The 20,171-nt window shown below is 40.4% G+C and overlaps 1 protein-coding gene across 2 annotated transcripts in view; it reads left to right on the forward strand.

The window, feature by feature from the left end:
- Nucleotides 1–20,171, forward strand: part of HMCN1 (hemicentin 1) — a 672,624-nt gene that overhangs the window by 435,999 nt on the left and 216,454 nt on the right. For both annotated transcript variants that reach the window (XM_030206904.1, XM_030206905.1), the window contains exons 54-60: nt 3,471–3,668; nt 4,253–4,366; nt 9,481–9,668; nt 10,143–10,239; nt 15,991–16,152; nt 19,551–19,664; nt 19,776–19,978. In XM_030206904.1, coding sequence (XP_030062764.1) covers nt 3,471–3,668; nt 4,253–4,366; nt 9,481–9,668; nt 10,143–10,239; nt 15,991–16,152; nt 19,551–19,664; nt 19,776–19,978 — 1,076 coding nt within the window. The remainder of the gene's footprint in view (nt 1–3,470; nt 3,669–4,252; nt 4,367–9,480; nt 9,669–10,142; nt 10,240–15,990; nt 16,153–19,550; nt 19,665–19,775; nt 19,979–20,171) is intronic.

Below are 20,171 nucleotides of genomic sequence, written 5' to 3' on the forward strand. Positions count from 1 at the left end.
GGTTTCACGATTCCTGCCACTAAACCTCATATGGATCCATCAAAAAAGCAAACAGAATGTTAGGAATTAGGAAAAGAATAGAGAATAAAACACAGAATGTCATAATGCCTCTGTATCACTCCATAGTTTGACCTTACCTTGAGTATTATGTGCAATTCTGGTTGCAATATCTAAAAAAAAGATATAGTGGTATTTAGAAGGGAAAGGAACTTGATATCTTGCCTTTCTGTGTTTTTTGCAACTACATTCAAAGCAGTTTTCATAGTATATACAGGTACTTATTTGTACCTGGGGCAATAGAGGGTTAAGTGACTTGCCCAGAATCAGTAGGAGCTGCAGTGGGAATTGAACCCAGTTCCAAAGTCCATTACACTAACCACTAGGCTACTCCTCCACTCCAATACAGAGCAGGGTGACCAAAATGATCAAGGGATGGAACTCCTTCAATATGAGGAAAAGCTAAAGAGGTTATTGCTTGATATGATAGAGGTCTATAACATTCTCAGTGGAGTGGAATGGGTAAACACTTTCAAAATATACAAAGACTAGGGGACAAATAGGAGAAAATATGTTTTCTCTCAATGCATAGTTAAGCTCTGGAACTTGCTGCCAGAGATGTGGTAAAAGCAGTTAGCATTGCTAGGTTTAAAAAGTTTTGGACACATACCCAGAAGTAAAATGTTATGTTATCAAGGATTTATCTCTTGCCAATTCTCAATATTAAATTCAAGGCGAGTTACAATCAAAAACTAAACAAGAGACTGGCACACAATGTCAGGAATTTACAAATCAAAATAACATTCAAACTTTGAAATAAAGAAAAAAATTAAAACTCAATCTAATAAACAAATAAGTTTACGAAATAACAAATAATTCATCAAACATAATTCAAGCGGAAGATCAGTCCAAGAAAGAACTGCTAAGGAAAAACATGATTTAGAAAAAGCATCCTTAAATCTTATATGTTTTCTTGATGGAAAAGCTAACAATAAATAATTACATCTCCTAGTGGTCTTCCTGGGTTTCAACACAGTAACTGAGAATAGCCTTCAGGACATGAACCTTCTAAAAACTTAGCGGCCCTTTTACAAAGGCACTTTAGACTCTGTGCATGTCAGCGTGTACCAAAATGAGACTACTGCTAGTCTACCATGCCCTTCTGGTGGTAATGTCAGATTTGCTGCGTGCCCATAACAGCTGGATTATTTATTTATTTCCTCCCATGTGCGACGTTTCTGGCGGTAATTGGCATTTGGTGCACTCCGACCAGTCACAACGTGTGTAGCACGTAAGCCCTTACCGCTAGATTAATAGATGGTGTTAAGGGCTCAGGCTGGTTTTAGGCGCGCACTGGTTTCAGTTTTACTGCATGCCCTTTCCCATCCCATTAAAAAAAAAGCCCTTTTTTGCAGATGTGGTTAAAATTGCCCGGTGCGTTCCCAAAACACGTGCTTGCACTACCACAGGCCACTTTGTACCACGGCTTAGTAAAAGAATCCCTTAAATACTAAACAAAGTATCCTAAAGATGACCCGAGTCTCCACCGGCCAGTGCAATTCATTCAACAATGGACTTACATGATTTAACCTAGTTTTACAAAATATTAACCTAGCAGCTGAATTTTGAACTAGCTGAATTCTGGAAAGCTGTTTAGCGGAAAGACTGAAGTAAAGTGAATTACTATAATCCAATAATGATAAAATTGTTAACTGCACAATAATCTTAAAATAAGGCATCAGGATGTTCTTCTGATGTTTTTAAATAATGCTTAACCCTAGACCAATAATTTGCACTATCAACCTTTCCCCTTCCAAATCTATTATTCCACTTAACCCTCTATTGCCTCAGGACCAAATTTAGGGTCCTGTTTACTAAGGTGCGTTAGGGTTTTTAGCGTTCCTAGATGTAGCGTGCGCGCTAACCATGTAGGCTTCAATAGGGATATTGTAGGCACGTAAATGGTTAACGTGCGTTAAAAACGTTAAAGCACCTATAACGCTGCTTAGTAAATAGGGCCCTTAGATTGTAAGCCCTTCATGGACAGAGAAATACCTAGTGTACCTCAAGTTAACTCACCTTGAGTTACTACTGAAAAAGGTGTGAACTAAATCCAAATAAATAAAATAATATAATTAAACTGTTAAGGTAGACCTGAGGAAAGCCATCGCTTATACCTGGGGTTAAGTAGCATGAATTCTTGCAACTTTGTGGGCCATTGTTAGAAGCAGGGTAATGGGCTTCATGGACCTTTGGTCTGACCCAGTATGGCAGTTTTATGTCTTATATCTTAAGTGATGGGACGCTTATGTTTATGTTTATTGGGAACTTGTTATACCATCTTTTGGTAGTATCTGATCAGAGACTCCTGAATGAGGGAAGCCAGAGGGCTAAGGAAAATATTAAAAAGTAAAAGGGAGAGGACAGATCCTTGTGGAATCCTACATCTGAGAGGGGTGCAGTCTGACACAAAACCTGGGAGCGCAAGCTGAAAAAATATATCTGAAAAAAGGAAGAGGACCAGCAGAGAACAGTATCACAGAGGCCCAGTGATTCAAGTTTTGACAAGAGCAAAGAGTGACTTACCACATCAAGTGCTGCCAAGAGGACCAATGCGATTAATAATAAAGCTTTGCCATGATCAATGGCAGAATAGCAGTCATTTAAAAATGAAGTAATCACTGTCTCATTAGAGTGACCTGGGTGGAAGCCAGCTTGAAAAGGATGGAGCATGTTGGAAGAATCCACATACTGTGAGAGTTGAGTAAAAAACGACTTTTCCACAAGTTTGCTAAGGAATTGGAGATTAGAGACTGAACGATAATTTGAAGGGAGGACAGGATCGAGTGTGGATTTTTTCAGAACAGGCATACAAGTGCTAATTTTCATCATCCGGGGACTCCCATATCAACAGACTATTGACAAACATGGAATAAGCTAAAGGGCTATGACCATGGGAGTCTAATAATAACAGGTAGTCATTTTGACTGCCAGAAGTGTCTTCTCAAATTGAGTTGGGGAAGGGATGGTGGATTGAAGCCATCATGGAACCAGGGAAACAGGAGATGAACGGGCAAGAGAGGGGAAACAAGGGTAGGAGAGGGAGGGAGAAATGAAGAGATACAACCTTAGAAGAAAAAATCCTGAGCAGAGAATAAGGAGGGAAGGGCAGTCAATAGGATCCTGAGAAAGATGAAGAAGTACTTCCCAAACAACTGATTCATTGACTGCCTATGGGCCAGGGCAGTAGGGAGTCTCAAGCTAGGCACAGTAATAATTCCATTCTTTATGAGGGGAAGAAGTGTTAATACATTTAACTGTACAATACATATCTCCAAGCACACTTTTTTAAAAGGAAAAACTCGGTATTTGTTGTTCATGCTACAGATATCATGAAATCAGTTGTATTTTTTGATTTTGTTCTGAATATGTGCAATATGCTAAGACTTTGCCCATATCCTTTTTAAATATAGTTCCTCCCAGTTTTCAAAAAATATCTGTGGAAGATGGTTACCTGGCTAATGGGGGCAGAAGTGGTGAAACCAGAGATGTCATAGTTAACAATCCAATTTCTTTGTACTGTGAGAGTAATGCTGTCCCCCCTCCTACCTTGACCTGGTATAAAGATGGCCACCCTTTGACATCAAGTGACAAAGTATTGATTTTACCAGGTGAGTGACAAATGGTTTTGCAATAATATTTGCTAAATATCTTTTAAAACAATTTCCTTTGCCTTTCATAATCTGATGTATTCTGGTGTAATTGTATAACTGTGTGTTTTGCATGGATTTGACAGGTTTTTCAAAGTAAAGGCACATACAATCTTTTACTTTAAAAATATCCGAGATAACATACTCACACACATGTACACCTGCTAATTTGGGGGGTATATTTTTGGACAAAAAATGTGTGCACATTTTTGAAAATTCAGAACTATGAGTATAATTCCAAATCACCTGCCCCTACAATGGGTAAAGTAAATGCAAAATGCATTTTTACCTGCATGTAGGGCAGATCATTTAATAATGACCCATTTCTCTGGTAAAGCTCTGAATTTTCTGTGGAAGTGGCTTTGATTTTTCCCTTGTCTATGGTTTAAGTATTCTGCTTTCAAAGTTATTTCCCTGTATAGTTTTGTCGTGCATTTATATTAAATTTTCCATTCCATGTATAGTTTTGTCATGCATTTATGTCAAATGTTCCATGCAGGCTCTTCTGTATTTGATGTATAAACTTGGAAGGGTTTTCTTTCTAGGTGGCCGAGTTTTGCAGATTCCACGTGCACAGGCAGCAGACGCTGGAAGATATACCTGCGTCGCTGTAAATGAAGCAGGAGAAGATTCCATTCAATACAACATCCGTGTGCTCTGTAAGTATTTTGTTCACACAGGAGTGGGTGGCCCCAAAAGTTTCACTTTCTTTGTTTTCTCATTATGGGAATTTTCATTTTGGTATGTTTAGTTTTTGATTTTATTTTTCATTTCAGGGGCAAAGTTGTAAATAGTATGTGTACAGCAGTGATGGTGGCAAAAATGGAGAAAAAATGGCCAAAAATTGCGCACACAAATTTGGGCATGCACCCAATCTGCACACATAGTTTAATTAAGTAACAAGCTAATTAGTGCCAATAATTGGCTTTTTAATTTTTTCCCTGTATTGTATACAGGACTAGATTCTATATATATATGGTGCCAAAAAAATCAGTGCTGAAAAAAACACTATTCTATAAGCCATGCTTAAAGTTAGACATGATTTATAGAATAGCGCTTATGCCTGGGAATCACGCCTAAATAGTCGTGATTAGGTGCATATCCCATTATTCTATAACAACGTGTGTTAATTTTAGAAATGCCTCCATTCCACCCATGACCCTTCCATTACTGCACCCTCTTTTTCAAATTACGTGTACATTTTAGGCACGGATTCTGCACCTAAATTTAGGCACGTAAAATTAAATTTATTGAATTAGTGCCAGTAATTGCTTGTTTGTTTCTTTTCTTGTCATATTGGGCTTAAAATGACATGAAATGTCTTATTAGGGTAATGTTATAACTGAGTGCACACATAAATTATACGTGTGCACTCAGTTATAGATCAACAGTTATAGATCACCAGAGATCAACACCCTAACCAATACCAAAAAGATAAGCATAAGTAACAATCACAATGGCCACAAAATCCAAAAAGGTAGAACGCACAGACATTTACAGACTGTTAAGTACACCAACATCAATATTGATACATATGTACCCATTCCTATAGGTTACATAAATGCGAGATCAGTGGTTAACAAGTCAACTATAATTAGAGACTGAATTGAAACCAAGCAATTAGGTATACTATTCATAACAGAAACGTGGCTGCAAATTGAGACAACCTAGTCCTACTTGACTTATGTCCATCGGGATATAAAATAACACACATCGACAAAACTAAAAAGAAAGAAGGCAGGTCACCTTAGTATACGAATCCTTCTTTACAGTAGAAACCATAGCTGAACATATATACCCTGCGATTGAAATCATGGCATGCAAAATCACAGACTCAACATTAACTGATCAATTATGCAATATACATTTTTAACCGCTCAACCTGGAAGATGGTCCAGTGCCCAAGACGACTTCATGGACTTCATATCAAACGTATGCATAAACTTCTCGAATGTCCTCCTACTAGGTGATATCAATCTACACCTAGATAAGCAACATGATGAATGACCAAACAAACAAACAAACATAATACCTACTTACATTCACTTCATGAGAGACTGGGATGAACTAAGTAGAAACACACTAAACGAAATAGTACCACTCAAAGTGAAAACTAAGAGGAAATGACAACCGCACTCCTGGTTCAACGAGGAACTATTAGAGATGAAAAAACTGTGCAGGAAACTGGAAAGAAAATGATAAAAAACAAATCAGACATGAACAAAACCACATGGTTGAAAGCCCTAAGCAAGTACAAACACACCATAAAAAGGGCCAAAGCGGAATATTATAGCACATATGTGTTCCCAGAAGAGATAAATACAAAAAGAAATACATGAACTAATAAAAAACATACTGAACACGCATGCTCTGCTAACGTCAAATGAAAAACCACCAACAGCAAACGAACTTGCACAATATTTTGAAGAAAAAATAATAAAGATCAAACCTAGCTGCAACTCAAACAACAATCATAGATTTCCTACATGAATGTGAAATCAGCGAGGACCACTTCATGGCAGACAGAATCTGGTCCTCCTTTAAGATATCAACAACCAGCTCAGTTAAAGCACTACTTACAAAATATGCACATGCCAGTTGCCTACTAGACAGCTGCCCAAACTACATGATGGAAAACCCACCAGATTGGTTCATCAAATGCTTAACTGAACACATAGAATACATGTTCTCGAAAGGCCATTTCCCTTCTGACAAGGGCAACATCATACTCACTCCAATCCCTACAGACACCACCAGAAAGATCAGTGAACTCACTAATTACAGACCAGTGGCATCAATACCACTGCTGACAAAAACAATGGAGAGACTAGTAGCACAATAATTAATGGAATACCTAACATACTATTCAGTCCTTCACAGTTCTCAATCAGGCTTCAGACCATGCTATAGCACTGAAACAGTCATAAATACCCTGATCACAGAATTCAGAAGAATAATAAGCCAAGGCCAGTCATTACTATTATTACAATTTGATATGTCAAGCGCCTTCGACCTAGTAGATCACACAGTACTAATGACCCTGCTCAACAACATAAGAATAATGAGCAGTAGCAGCCTGGTTTAATGGTTTTCTAAGACTTAGATCCTACTTTGTCAAGATGTCCGATGAATTTTCAGCCTCCTGGATCCCATGAATGCGGGGTCCCTTAGGGTTCCCTGATATCACCGATATTATTCAATGTCACGATGGCTCCACTTGGCAAGAAACTGGAAAAATGGGTTTAAACCTATTAATATACCATCTACATACCTTTCAACAATAGAATCACAAAGATACTGGATAAGACCACAAAAGGACTTGACCTCATGGAAAATTGGGCCACAACTGTCAAACTTAAATTGAACCGAGACAAAACTAAACTCCTGGTTTTATCCAGCCAGCACAATCCCACTACTTACCAAAACCTCATAATAGATCAACAATCTTATACAATTGAAACACAAATAAAAATACTAGGAATTATTCTTGACAAACATCTGACCCTTGAAGATCAAGTTGCTGCAATCATGTCAAAAAGCTTTAAAACACCATGGAAAATGAGAACAATCAGAGCCTATTTTCCCAGATAGTCATTCCGTCTTATAGTACAGACGCTGATATTGTCCCAACTAGACTACTGTAATGCAGCATATATAGGCTGCAAAGAAAATCTGCTGTGATCATTGCAGACCCTCGAAAACACAGCAGCAAGATTGATATTCAAACAGCTGAAATATGATAGAGCAACCCCACTACTCATAATGCTACATTGGCTCCTAATCAAGGCCAGACTATTTTTCAAAACCAGCAATCTTCTTCAAAATACTGTTTGGCATGTCACCAGTCTACATGCTAGACATGATTAAACTATAACCAAGAAATGCAAACCCAAGAACCAGAGGTTACCTACTACTTCACCTGCCCAACTGCAAAAATGTACTATACAAGTCCACTTAAAAGGTGGGAGTTTGCTATCTGGGTTCAAATGGTGGAACTCAATTCACGTGGAGGGGCATAATCGAAAGGGGCGCCCAAGTTATCCTGAGGACGTCCTTGCAGGACGTCCTGGCGAAGAGACGGGGAAACCTGTATTATCGAAACAAGATGGGCATCCACCTTTCATTTCGATAATACGGTCGGGGACTCCCAAATCGCGAAATTAGGTCGACCTTAGAGATGGTCGTCCTTAGAGATGGTCATCCCCAATTTTCGGCAATAATGGAAACCGAGGACGCCCATCTCAGAAACAACCAAATCCAAGCCATTTGGTTGTGGGAAGAGCCAGCATTTGTAGTGCACTGGTCCCCCTGACATGCCAGGACACCAACCGGGCACCCTAGGGGGCACTGCAGTGGACTTCACAGATTGCTCCCAGGTGCATAGCTCCCTTATCTTGTGTGCTGAGCCCCCCAAAACCCACTCCCCACAACTGTACAACACTACCATAGCCCTAAGGGTGAAGGGGGGCACCTACATGTGGGTACAGTGGGTTTGTGGTGGGTTTTGAAGGGCTCATATTTACCACCACAGGTGTAACAGGTAGGGGGGGATGGGCCTGGGTCCACCTGGCTGAAGTGCACTGCACCCACTAAAACTGCTCCAGGGACCTGCATAGTGCTGTGATGGAGCTGGGTAAGACATTTGAGGCTGGTATAGAGGCTGGCAAAAAATATTTAAAAAGTTTTTTGAGGGTGGGAGGGGGTTAGTGACCACTGGGGGAGTAAGGGGAGGTCATCCCCGATTCCCTCCAGTGGTCATCTGGTCAGTTCGGGCACCTTTTTGAGTCTTGGTTGTAAGAAAAAATGGACCAAGTAAAGTCGCCCAAGTGCTCGTCAGGGACGCCCTTCTTTTTTCCATTATCGGTCGAGGACGCCCATGTGTTAGGCACGCCCCAGTCCCGCTTTCACTACGCTTCCGACACTCCCCCGTGAACTTTGGTCGTCCCCACGACGGAAAGCAGTTGAGGACGCCCAAAATCGGCTTTTGATTATGCCGATTTGGGCGACCCTGGGAGAAGGACGCCATTTTCCGATTTGTGTCGAAAGGTGGGCACCCTTCGCTTTCGAAAATAAGCCTGATAGTCATAAGAAACATCACGAACTACCTCCAGTTCCAAAAAGACCTAAAGACCTACCTCTTCAGGAAATTCTATGAGTAAAGTACACACTAATTATTATGGACCAATAATACACAACATAACCTCTGACTGTAACACATCTTTTCATTTAAGAAATGAACTAAGACATATCTTCTCAAAAAACCCAATGAGTATTCCATACACACTAATAGTTATCTTGCCAACCACTGTAAAACACAGCATCATACAACCTTGTAAATGTAACTGAATCAATGTAATCTCTAACACCTGTTAAATGTAAGCCATATTGAACCAAAACTTATTTTTGTAAAATTGTGGGATACAAGTATGAATAAATAAATAATAAGAGAAAGCAGATCCAACTGGAGCATTCATTAGTGTTCACTTTAGCCCTTCAAGCTTTCATGGTGTTTAGAGGTGGTATTTTTAAGTTACAGTAAATTTCTCATTTGGTTGCTTTATGCCAATGTATTTGGGGACCAGTTTCAAAGAGTAAAATGAATAGTCATCAGTCATCTTGGGATCCATCCAAAGTTGGTTTGAAATGTGTTCAAAGTGCATAATATAGAAGATGAATGAGAGTTTTGATCAAATTGTTGTTCAGGTGATTTTTTTTATCATATTCCTAAAAGGAGACAAACACCATTGTTTTGATGATTACCTTGTCTTCACAGTGTCACCTTCTATCAAGGGAGCAGATGCTGATCTTCCTGAAGATGTCACAGTACTGGTTAACAGAAGTATGGTGCTGGAGTGTCTGGTGAGTGGGAATCCTCCTCCCAAAATCTCCTGGTACAAAGATGGCCAGGTTCTAGCAGAAGACACCCGGCACAAATTCCTGTCCAATGGGAGAACTTTACGGGTAAGCACATGAAGAGAATATATAGGGAAGTCTGGACCTTAGTTTGAATTTTAGGATTTCCTTAATGATTGTGCATGAGGTATATTTCTCTATTTTTGGTGTAAAGACAGGTTTGTTTGTGTATTATTGATTCACTGCAAAACCAGCCTAAGAGGGAAGTTACCAATATGGGCTACAATTAAGAGGTGTTATTTTGCTATTAATCTCAAGTGCTAGTAACTAGGTCTCACTGCATAAAATGGGACCAGTGCTAAAATAGCATGAGTTAGTGGTAAATTAACATCTCTTAACAGTAGCCCATGTTGATAATTACACCCTCTTTTTGGGAACTATGAGGATCAATATGATGCATTACTTCTTTAAGAGCCTGGGAGTTGTTTAACAATAAGTAAATTTAGTTATGAGATATGTCTTAAAGAGTGCATGGCATATTTTTTTTAATATAAAAGAACATTTGTATTTCTCTTCTCTTAGATTTTAAATTCTCAAATAACTGATACAGGCAGATATGGTTGTGTTGCAGAGAATGTGGCTGGAAGCGCCAAAAAATACTTCAACTTTAATGTTCATGGTAAGATTTGGAACTGCATGTGGAATTTTTGCAGGCAGTCTAACACATTCAGGAGCTCCCGCAGAATATGTCACACTGCAGGAAAGGAGCTAGGGCAGAGCATGGGCAGAGCTGTGATTTATGCACATATTTTACAAAATATGCACATTTGTGCATTCTTTACATACTGGTAAATATGCTTGTGCTTTCACAGGCATGATGTCCATGCTTCAGTGTATGCGTGATTTCTGCAGGATTTGTGCTAGTATTTAAAGAAAAACCCCAATAGATATCAATGAGGTCCTTATACTAAGCTGTGGTAAGCGTGTGCATGCACTACCAATGTTCTAAAAAATAAAATTTATTTTTTTAGCGCTGGAGGCATGTTTGGGGCGAAGATTGGGCGCAGTTATGCAAATTGGTTAGTGCATGGGCATTGCTGTGCACTAACATTAGCACAAGATTAGCACTTAAGCTCTTTCCACCTACAAAATAGGTGGCAGGAAGGGCTAATGCACTAATGGCAACACACTAAAGGGGAAATTAGCACGTGGCCATTATTGGAAAAATAAAAAAAGCTGCCTTTTATCGGCAGTGCTAAATTTGGCCTCAGTGCACAGGAAAGATCCACGTTAGCCACTTTTTAGTGCTGCTTGGTAAAAGGGCCCCCTGTGTGTCTTTATAAAATTGGCATCATCTCAAAACCTAGGCACTCTGTTATAAAATTATTCTGTAAGAAGGCAGTTCTATAAAGGGGCACCTATTGGGAGCCTATTCTATAAGGGAAAGTAGGTGCCCACTTTCTATATAAGAACATAAGAATATCCATACTTGGTTAAACCATTGGTTCATCTAGCCGAGTATCTTCTTCCAGCCGTGGCCAATCCAGGTCACAACTACCTGGCAGAAACCCAATTAGTAGCAACATTCCATGTAGAACTACAGAGAATAGCAAGATTCTGGAAGCCTAAAGAGTAACAAGAATCAATGCAGAGTCTCAAAGTGTAGCAACATTCTATGTGGAACCCCAAAGAATAGCAGTATACTGGAATCCTAAAGAGTAACAAGATTCCAGGCAGAATCTCAGAGAGTAGCAACATTCCATGCTATCAGTTCCAGGGCAAGCAGTGGCTTCCCCATGTCTGTATCAATAGGAAACTATGGACTTTCCCTCCAGGAATTTGATCAAACCTTACTAGTGGAACTTATACTAGTGTGCACGCATGTATTGTGTTTAGGCTTCAGCACTTATGCCAGTCATAAAGCTGGTGTAAATGCTTGCACCTAGATTTGGGAGATATGCACTTAACCTATTATATTCTGTAAGTTATGTACATAAGTGTGCGCCCCTGCCCATGCTCCACCATGTGAATGCCCATCTGCAAAGTATGCACTGTCAAAGTACTGACAGAATCACACGTAGCTAGATTATCGTTGTTTATATATATATATATATATATATATATATATATATATATATGCGTATACACACACACATATAAATGATGAGAATACTGGCATTTACATATGTACTTGCCAACTAAATTTATGTGGCTTCCTGAAGAATCCCCTCCTAAGTGTTTTGTCTCTGCATTAAGGGCCAGATTCTGTAAATGGCATCTAAATTCTAGATGTGTTCAATTGATGCACCTAGCGGTATTCTATCTAATGTGCCTAAAGTTAGACGTGGTGTATAGAATAGCGCATATGACCGGGGAATGCGCCTACATATAGGTGCGGCCATTTATGCCACTGAAAACTTGGTATAAATACCCATGGCTAAATATAGGCGCGTTATCCTGACTTCTATAACAACACGGATCCACGGAATCTTAGCGGAGATTAGGTGGTGATGCCGGTAACTGGGAAGCAAAACCGGTGCTGGGCAGACTTCTACTGTCTATTATTAAAATATTAAAATTGTGACCATCACCTCAGGAACAGCACATACACTTCTTCCAGTGCTTGACACTTTGTTTAAATCAGATGGGCTCTACAGGATGTGGAGACCACTAGCCTTGAGCATTTTTGTTTTGTGTGACAAGGGCCACCAAAGGCGCCCCTTGCCCCACAGCCTACTTTCAAATAGGGCCAGACACTTTGTGAAATAACACAAAACTCTGCAAAATGACACCCAAAACCTATTCTGAAAACTTACAACACCATAATAGCCCTAAACCACCTATGAAAACACGGTGCTACAAATAATACACTGGGCCCTAGAGCAGTGTTTCCCTAGGTGGTCCTTGATTACCCCCTTGCCATTCAGATTTTCAGACTATCTACAATGAATCTGCATGTAATGGAGACAGTTTATGCAAATCAATTTCATGCATATTTATTGTGGATAGCCTGAAATCCTGACTGGCAAGGGGGTACTCTAGGTCCAACTTACGAAACACTGCCCTAGAATACCAAGCTTAATACACCATAACAGCTCTAACCCACCAATGTAAAGACAGTGCTATATATATTACACTGGACTCTAGAGCACCAATATACCTATTAGAACACCAATATACCTACTGTTGGGAAACTGGAACAAGCTACACTGTTATACATTCCTACATAGACACTACATGCTAGCAGAATCCTTCATCTCAGTCACAAATGCAGAACATGGACAGACCCTCATCTCATCTAATACAGAATAGGGAGCCACACAAAAAAACATACAAAAGTTGAAATAGAGACCTCCTCCACTCTGCCCAAGAAAGCCAGACTCAGTGCAATACTGGTAAAAGAGAAACAAAATGAATTTTCTCCTGTACTTTGCAAAATAAAAATAGAAAAAAGAAAAAAAATGTACATTTTACAAAGCAGGTACATCTCAGTCCTTACAAAGTATTGCATAAAAATATTTTTTTTTCTTTTCTACCTTTGTTGTCTGGGAATTTAATTTTCTAATTGGGCTGGTCCCAGTCTTTTTTTTTTTTCCATGTTCCATGAGTCATTCTTTACGCTAACTGCTGTTACCACATCTTCCAGCAAAGAGTTCCAGAGCTGGTGTTATAAACATGGAATATACTGAATTTAAATGGAAGTAAAATTAAATGAAACTCTCCTTTCATTGGGGCATATGGATTCACATCTTAACTTCATCTGTTTTGTGGAAGTTTACATTGTAGATACACAAATGGATTATTCTGTTTTGAGGCATGTTTCAGGGACAACTGGTTTTATAAGTCAAAATAAAAATAAATATTTTGTTTCATGCAGATTTCTTCTTTTTAACATAACTAAACAGGCTATAAGCTACTAATGCAGTCCATTGGTTTTCTTATATTTTGTTCCTGTGATGACATATACTGTGCCAAAAATGAAAACTCTTCTCTCTGTCTGGTCAGTAATAAAAGGAGCTCATTTCAAACACTCAACCTTAAAAGGTTGTTTTGTTGCTGTACATGAGGAATTGTGATATTGAATAAATAAGTATACGTCTGTATCTGTAGTCATGTATCCAAAGTTTATATAGTCCTTTCAAGAAAGTCAGTTAATTGTTTAACTTATTAGTGGAACATAACCACAGAGGCATGGTATGGTCACATTTTCACTTTTTTTTGTTGTTGTTGTTACATTTGTACCCCACACTTTCCCACTCATGGCAGGCTCAATGCACTTTCCCACTCATGGCAGGCTCAATGCAGCTTACATGGGGCAACGGAGGGTTAAGTGACTTGCCCAGAGTCACAAGGAGCTGCCTGTGCCTGAAGTGGGAATTGAACTCAGCTCCTCAGGACCAAAGTCCACCACCCTAACCACTAGGCCACTCATCCACTATGGTAATATTAGAGCCCAACTAAGGAACAGGTTAGTCTTCACTGAACCAAACTTGCTTTCCTTGTGTCATCACCACAGAATTCAGTTATATCATGGGAGCAAGTACATAGACATGTCTGAAACATTTGACAAAGTTGAGATTAGCATATATACCAACTGGGATTTAAAAGTCTGTCCTTTAGTGATGCCGCTTGTTCAGAAATCATAGCCATAAATATAGACAGTTATTCAAATGTCACATGCACACACCAGAATAGGCATCTGTACACACACTGCAAAACAACTTCTACAGAGTACATCCCAAACTTTTTATTTTCTTATTTCCATCTTCCAAAATTCTAGACAGCAGATGTACAGATCAGCAGGACCCAAAGCAGTCCAAAACAAGTAAAGTCAGAAACAACTGTTTATACCTAATTGTTCAGCCACCCTTAGGATTCATTCACCTTTGGATTTAAAAAGCAAAACCATGTGCATATAAGGACTAAATAAACGAATTTAAACAAAAGTTTAAAGCAAATGCCCTTAATATATAATACTTAGTAGCAATAATGAAACAGTGATGGAATATTCAGTAGTAAGCAGCCTGAGCCAACAGATTTATTTTCCATTGAACATAATTAACTTCGTATGAACTTGACGGCTAATAGTGTGCTGATCTGGACAATGTTAGCACATTTAGACTGACTGGACAGGACTTCTGCATGAAGGACGCCTTCCCCTCATTATTCAATACCTCTCTGTGAAATAGTAGTAATAAAAAAGGCAAATGCATTTTTATAATATACCACTGCAATCCACAAAACAAAAGGAGAAAGTTCCCACATGCCATAATCTTTTGATGTAGGCACAGGAAAAAAAAGATATTAAATTCTCCCAGGTTTCAACCTAATTAATGTTTTAAAAAGAAATTATACTTTTAAATAGTAAGTCTGATTGTTAAGTACCTGAAAACATCTCTACATGAATACAGAGAGTCCTTATAACCAGCCCCTCCAAATGACATGATTTAGAAAAAAGAAGAAGCATTCTAACCCATGAAGCCAATACTTCCTCTGCATACACATCCTTATGCTAAACAAGCTGGCATGCTTAAAAATATAAATAAGAAAAGAAGATCAAATAAAAATGCTGCCAATGATTAAAATCAACAACGTGAATACAGCAGCTTCTCCTAGATGTGCTTGCTTCGAGTGTAATGGCTGCGCGGAGTGGAGGAAAGGGAGAGAGACTATAGAAGCAAAAGGTAAAAGACAGATACAGCAGTGGCTTGCGTTTCAATGTTTTCAGTTCGACTTCCGTGTTCGCGTTGTTGCCTTGCCTCAGTCAGGGAGGCAGCGGATTGAGTGGCCCAGTCAGTGAGGGGCAGGGAAGGGATGCTTGCAATTCCTCCAGGCTGCCACAGACTCAAAAGGCAGCAGCTGGGAGGAAAAGTTAATACAGCACAAGGCGGAAGGAGTCTTTGGTGCATAGGCGCCATTTTTTTTAAAGATTGTTTAGGGGAGCGACCACTCCCCCTGCGCCCCACCCATAGAAGCTGGCTCTGTGGGTGCTTGAGCACCCCCAATATTGAGAAAATTCCTTGTATGTGTTCAGGGAGGGGTTATTTCCCTCGGGCTTAGCACCCCCAATAATTTTGAAAAGTTGACTCCTACGGCCCCACCTAGCTATGCCATTGGCATCTGGATCTCCCGTTGAATCCCTGCAATTAGTCCAGATCCTCAGGGGCAAGATCACTGGGGTTTTCCCCAGTATCTAGCTAGACTGTTTGCTTGTCTCTGCTTAACCCACTCTGTGGCTGCATCATGCATTCAAATCTTCCACCTGCTGACCCTAATTTGAGGCCAGCTTAAGCTCTTTTGCCATAACATTCACAAATATTCTTCTTTCATGTGCTTGGAGAGACATTTTGTTACTGTATCTTCAGTGTATGACACTATTTGTTGATGCCATTTCACATTCACCAATGTTTTGGGGTTTTTTTTTCCACAGTACCTCCAAGTATTATAGGCACCAATCCGGAGAATGTGACAGCTGTGGTGAATAACTTCATTACCTTGACTTGTGAGGTCACTGGCTTTCCACCTCCTGCTCTCAGCTGGCTCAGAAATGGAAAACCCATCAGTTTAAATCCTCATGCTCTCATTGTACCTGGTGAGAATTTTGACCCACAAACTGGAGAAGAATGTTGTGTCTATATTATAATATATGGTTCAATATTTTGTATAGTCCAACCAGAAATGACATTGAAGAAAAAGTCTTTAGTATCCATAAAATTTAATTCTGTGATCTTATTGGTCCAGCAGATATTCCAGATGTATTGTAATAATCAATATTACAGGTTTATGATGTAACAGCCTAGTGTAGGCATATGTGTATATTATGTTTTACACACAGTTGAACACTATATAGAAAAGGATGGAATCCAATTAAAGCAAAACTTAAATGACCTCATAACTGGAGTGAGCTTTGACGGCAGCTTCAGAGGGTTGGGAAGTATGACCAATGGCGGGCAGACTTCTACGATCTAGGTCCTGTAAATGGCAAAAACAGATCAGGATCAAGTCTGGAGTGGGCTTCAAAAGCAACTCAATTAGTTGGAAAGTAGGACTGGTGCCAGGCAGATTTCTATGGTCTGTATCCCAAAACTGGCAGGGAAAAACAGAGATGAGGAGGGGCATTTTCGATATGACGTCTAAAAACGATTTTTGAATGTTTTGCTGAAAGTATCCAAAAATCAAGGAGTGAACATGGCCATTTAGAACTAGAAAAAACATCTGTCTTTTTGTTTCAAAAATGGCTACTTCCTAGATGTTTTGTGCTCAGTGCATTTTACTTTTGTGACTATTAAAAAAAAAGTCCAAGGGAAAATGCACCAAAACAAGCCATTGGGATATTGGGGGTGGGGGGTGGGAGCAGCATTCTTTGTAGACTGGCACCACAGACATCCCAGCAGAGCAGTGGGGCACTCTAGGGGATGCTGCACTGGACTTACATAAAAGGTCTTAGGTACACATCTCATTGTTACCCCCTTATATTGTATGGTGAGCCCTTCAAAACCCAACAAATACCTTTTGTAACCCACTACAATAGCCCTTACGTAGGTTTTGGACAGCTCATACTTTCCACCACAAATGGAACAGTTAGAGTGAGATATGGGCCTGGGTCCCCTTCTGTATAGGTCTCTGCACTGACCACTATACTACCCCAGGGACCTGCTTGCTGCTTTAATAGGACTGGCCATAACATCTGATGCTGTCATAGAGGCTGGTATGTACTGTTTCTTTCACATCTTTGAAGGGTGGGAAGGGGTCAGTGGAAAAAAGAAAGCCAACCCTGACGAGCATTTAGCTGACTTTACTTGGTCCCTTTTTGTTCATGACCAAGACTTGAAAAGGTGCCCGAACTGACCAGATGACCCCTGGAGGGAATCGGGGGTCACCTCCCCTTACTCCCCCAGTGGTCACCAACCCCCCTCCCACCCAAAAAAACAAATTAAAAAACATTTTTTGCCAGCCTCTGCCAGCCTCAAATGTCATACCCAGCTCCATCACAGCACTATGCAGGTCCCTGGAGCAGTTTTTAGTGAGTACTGCAGTGCACTTCAGGCAGACGGACCCAGGTCCATCCCCCCTACCTGTTACACTTGTGGTGGTAAATGGGAGACCTTCAAAACCCACCCGAAACCCACTGTACCCACATCTAGGTGCCCCCCTTCATCCCTAAGGGCTGTGGTAGTGTTGTACAGTTGTGGGTAGTGGGTTTTGGGGGGGGGGGGGGTTGGGGGGCTCAGCACCCAAGGTAGGGGAGCTATGCACCTGGGAGCAATTTGTGAAGTCCACTGCAGTGCCCCCTAGGGTGCTCGGTTGGTGTCCTGGCATGTGAGGGGGACCGGTGCACTACAAATACTGGCTGCTCCCAAGACCAAATGGCTTGGATTTGGCCGGGTTTGAGATGGCCACCATTAGTTTGCATTATCGGCGAAAACCGTATTTGGCCGGCCCCAACCGTATTATCAAAACGAAAGATGGCCGCCCATCTTGTTTCGATAATACAGTCGGGTACGCCGCTTAACGGGACCGATATTAGAGATGGCCGCCCTTATAGATGGCCGGCCCCGTTCGATTATGTCCCTCCACGTTATTTATTACCTTAGACCAGAAGCAATCAGTAGATAGTCTTTGGTTTCTTGTTTTAATTTTGATGTTGAAGTTTTTGGTGTGTTTTAAAATCCTTCCATTACACTATATTCACTATATGTAGGCATAAGAAATGGAAGATGTTTCTGTTGTGCTGTTTGTCACAAAACACCTTTACACCCTGATATATGAGGCCGGGTCCTTCCCTGATACTCAGTGGCAACTTAACTGGATAAATGCTGCTGAAAATCAAGTCTGACTGCCCTGGCAGTATCTGGACAGTAGGAGCAGACCAGAGGGAAGTAGCAACACAAACTGAAAATCAACAGAAATGCAATGTAATGGGTCTAGATGAAAATAAGGAGGCGCAGCTTTGGATCAATAATAAAATTTGCTTTCTCTGATCCAAGGCGCTGTCTCTTGTTTCCATCTGGGTCCACTACACTGCATTCTTGCTGCCACTGTCCAGACAGTGCCTGGGTGGTCCAGGGCTGGAGCACAGGCTGAATTGAAAGGTATCTGGGCCGCACCAATATTCAGCACCAGTGTCCGGATAACGATCCAGGCACTGCAATCATGTAAATAGTTGCCTGGATAGCTGTCCAGATATCAGCACTGAATATTAGCTGTCCCAGGATAACTCCCATCATCCTCCACAGATCCAGACATTCAGCGCATGTATCCAGTTATAGCCCAGCACTATCTTGCTCTATATCAGCAGTTGCCAGCGTTTAAAAAAAAATACTGCCCACCACAGGCTGAATATTGTCCTTGTTTTCAAAAATTAAGGGGGGGAGTTATCAACATGTGCTATTTTAACACTAACTTGTACTGTTTTATAACAGGTCCCATTTTATGAAATGTACTTATCCCATACCAGACTTGGCGAATTTGGTTGTGTCCATTTAGGCCACATTTTACTTGGTGTAAATCCCGATGCCTAAATTAGTCACAGATCAGGTGTATTCTATAATAATGTGCATAGATTTTAGAAATGCCCATGGCCCCGCCCTCTTTTCAACTATGTGACTTAGAATTTGGGTGCACTACATTATAGAATACACTTTGTGAGTTGTGTGCGTAAATATTACTTATTTGCAATTACTTTAGATAATTGCTTGTTAAGATCCAATTACCAGCTCTGATTAGCTAGTTAATCAATTAAGTTATGCGCATTTTATAGAATATGCTTCAATTTCTGCTCAGAAATTGAGGCACCATATATAGAATCCCTGGGATAATGTTTCATAGTGCTTGTTTTGCTCCTACAGTCACCTACTTTCCCTTATAGAATAGACTTCAAATAGGCAGGTTCATATCACCTCAGAGTAGATGCCCCTGTATAGAATTACTCTTACAGTATATAGAAAGAGAGCATTGTAGCCATTGTTGTTTTCTCTTGCTGTGCTTTAGGTGGACGGACCCTGCAGATTCCTCGAGTGAAGGTGTCGGATGCTGGGGAATATGCTTGCATTGCCATTAACGAAGCTGGTGAAAGCACTAAAAAGATCTTCCTTACTGTTTACGGTTTGTTTCCATCCTACGATATTGAAAAAAACCCCAGTGATGATTGATGATATTTTTCCCATAATTCTTTCCCAGCACAAAACCCAATAATTGTCTTCATTGTGCCACCAGTACCTCCCAGCATTAAAGACCGTGGCAGTGAGCCTCTGGCAGTGGTAGCCGCCCGAATAGGAACTCTTGTGACATTAGAGTGTGAATCCAATGCCGTGCCAGCTCCGGTCATCACCTGGTACAAAAATGGACGTCCAGTCACCGAGACAGCTAACATTCAGGTCTTGGTAGATGGGCAAATGCTGCAGATAAAGAGCGCAGAGGTACTGTAAATGCACTGTAGATACCCTGATTTTCTAGGCAATAGGCTCATAGTGCAATACTATAATAAAGAAAACATGGTCAATTTGCAGTTCAGAGAAATAATGTGAGTAGTTTTCAAGAGCTTCACCAGTTCAAAACAAAATGAGCCGGTTAACATAATGGCCCGATATTCAGCTGGTGGTGATTAGGGTT

The sequence above is a fragment of the Microcaecilia unicolor genome, chromosome 6 (genome assembly GCF_901765095.1).
Source record: "Microcaecilia unicolor chromosome 6, aMicUni1.1, whole genome shotgun sequence".
Lineage (NCBI taxonomy): Eukaryota > Metazoa > Chordata > Amphibia > Gymnophiona > Siphonopidae > Microcaecilia > Microcaecilia unicolor.